Source organism: Hipposideros armiger, unplaced genomic scaffold (genome assembly GCF_001890085.2).
Source record: "Hipposideros armiger isolate ML-2016 unplaced genomic scaffold, ASM189008v1 scaffold_612, whole genome shotgun sequence".
NCBI classification, from domain to species: domain Eukaryota; kingdom Metazoa; phylum Chordata; class Mammalia; order Chiroptera; family Hipposideridae; genus Hipposideros; species Hipposideros armiger.
This window is the reverse complement of record NW_017731962.1, coordinates 231,874-234,334: the sequence shown is the minus strand read 5'-3', so window position 1 is coordinate 234,334 and position 2,461 is coordinate 231,874. Positions and strand designations below refer to the sequence as shown.

At 46.3% G+C, this 2,461-nt stretch overlaps 1 protein-coding gene across 1 annotated transcript in view; it reads right to left on the bottom strand.

The window, feature by feature from the left end:
• Nucleotides 1-2,461, bottom strand: part of TRAPPC10 (trafficking protein particle complex subunit 10) — a 57,405-nt gene that overhangs the window by 20,138 nt on the left and 34,806 nt on the right. Inside the window, exon 12 of the mRNA XM_019625037.1 lies at nucleotides 358-509. Within this exon, the coding sequence (XP_019480582.1) occupies nucleotides 358-509 (152 nt within the window). The remainder of the gene's footprint in view (nucleotides 1-357; nucleotides 510-2,461) is intronic.

Here is a 2,461-nt window from a genome sequence, read left to right as displayed (position 1 = left end):
TCCCAGGTATGATAAAGTTTGAAACACAAAATCATAAATTATAATATAATAAATAATTATAAAAAATATAATTTTATTCAAAAATGTAATCAAATAAAAAACACTGCAATTTGTCATCAGCCGGCGTTCTTGTCGGCGATGACAGGAGGACACCGCAGGATCGCAGGGAGCAGGTAAGGGACTTCTCTGGGACACTGCAGTGTAATCCCGAGTGTGGCTCAGGGTTACCACTTCTGGCAGTGAAAATTCACCCCGAGCCACACTCGGGATTACCGCCAGGGTAGTTAAACACTCACTTGTGGGCACTGGTGCTGCTCAAACCAAAAGCAGTTTTCCTAGGTCATTAACACACCACACTTAAAGGATACTTCTCCATTTGTCCAAGGTGCTTGTGACATCCAGCCAGTTGCTTCCTCGTATGTGTGACAGGTAGTGCCCAGCCCTCAGCCAGGTAGTTCTTCAACGCTCCTTGAAGATAGATTTCCGCCTTTTGTGGAGACTTTTTCTTCCTTGCAAATCAACAAACATAAGTTTTCATTATGTATGGCTCATGATAATCAACAAATAGACGTCCTCTTCCACGACACGCACTCCACCCTTCACAGGCCCCACACACCACGACCTTGCACCATCGTCAGACATCCTCTGACCCCTGCCCTGGTGTGAGAAAGAACACGACATCAGGGGCACAGACTGAGAACCGGGTTCACAGCAACAACCCCACAGTTGGCCTGGCATCATACACTAGCCAGAGAACTTTCACAGCTGAATCTCAGGATCTGGAAGTAAGGGCCGCGTTCACTGTTTCAAGCTGATACGTAAGGATGCCAAGGGGAAAAGAAGGAAGATGTGTCCACAGGTCCACGGCCAGTTAGCGAGGCAGCTGCGACACCAGGGCCCAGTGCTGCCTACCTATTGAAGACAGGTTACACAGATGCAGTCTATATGGCCCAGTCGAGAGGGGAGCTTGGGTCAACTCTGCAATTCAGGCAAACAGCACTGAGCAGCTTTCCAAGACTTACAGAGAACTATGAAGAATTTAAGTAGCAACACTTTGTCACCCAGGGGAGGATCTTCGCAGTCCCAATTTAGAGCTTCAAGATGTTCAGCACAGAACAAAGTTTAAAGCACCATGAGCGAGAGCTTACCAAAGCCTCAAAGAACATGGGTCCCCTGACCCTCCCCAGAGTGCTGGGACCACCGAAGTCACCAAAGGCTAACACTGAACAGGCCCCGTGGAAGGCAGCCTGGTGCTCACCACACTGCTCTTGAAGCAATAACACTCCTCAAATTCTCAAATCAAGTAAGTTCTAAACCTATCCAACTGCATGTTAGTTTTTCTGCACTTTTATGGTCCTTTCCTACCCCTCCTCCACTTTTAAAACAGTCTGAACCTGTAGTACTTATTCAGTAAGTACCCCTAGCCAAAGATCTTCCGTCCCACAGAGCCTGCATCACCCGGCCTGAGACAGAGGCTGGCGGTCACGCAGCCAGTCTACGGCCCAGCTGGACCCAGGGCAGCGTCTTCCCACTGTAGCTCCTCGCCTCGGAATGAACCAGTGTCAGGTGGGCTCCACACACAGCATCTAGGATCAGCTGCTTTGCTCCATTAACTACTAACTTACTCCTGAGATCACTAGATAGATGCAGGCTCATGAGAGCCAAATTCTCCCTGACTCTGCCATGAATGAGCTGTGTGACACCTGAATCGGTACCTAATTCCTATCTACATAAACGTCTTTAATTCTTCTATCTACGCTTATGAGTTAGAAGTGTAGCTCTAGAACTCAGTAACGATATCCATATGCAAAACAATACCCTGGAATAAGATAACAGGTTTTGTTGAACTTAATGAATTTGTAACAACCAAGAGTTCTTGGCCTTCTATGATGCGTAAATATCGTACATTTGTTACCAGTACATAAAATTTCTTGAACCTTGTATTTATTCTTGTGTTTTGTAATTATTTGTTACATAAACTCTCTCATACCTTAATATGTTAAAAATGCTAAAATTCTTTATACCAAAAAAAACAAGTATTTAAATATAGACAAATAAAAATTTGAATTAAAAAAATTAAAACAAGGGCCGGCCGAGTCGCACGTTGGTTAAGAGTTGGCTTAGGATGCCAGCTCTGAGCAGCAGGGCCCAATGAGGGCCAGTGACACTGCGCTCTCTACAGCTAAGATGGTGAACAACAGCTCAACCTGGAGCTGGGCTGCCATGAGTCGCCGGCAACGGCATAGGCTGCAGTGGGGCTGGCCAGCAGCTGGAGTGAGCTTTCATGAGCTGCTGTAAGCGGCCATCCAATGGCCGGCAAGCGACTGCCTCATCCGAGAAAAGCACAACGATAATACCAACATGGGCCATTGAAGCGACGTCCTCCACAACTAGACTGAAGAACAAACGGACAGCAACTTGTCTGTTCCCCTCCCCCAATAAAAAAAAATTCTTTAAAAAA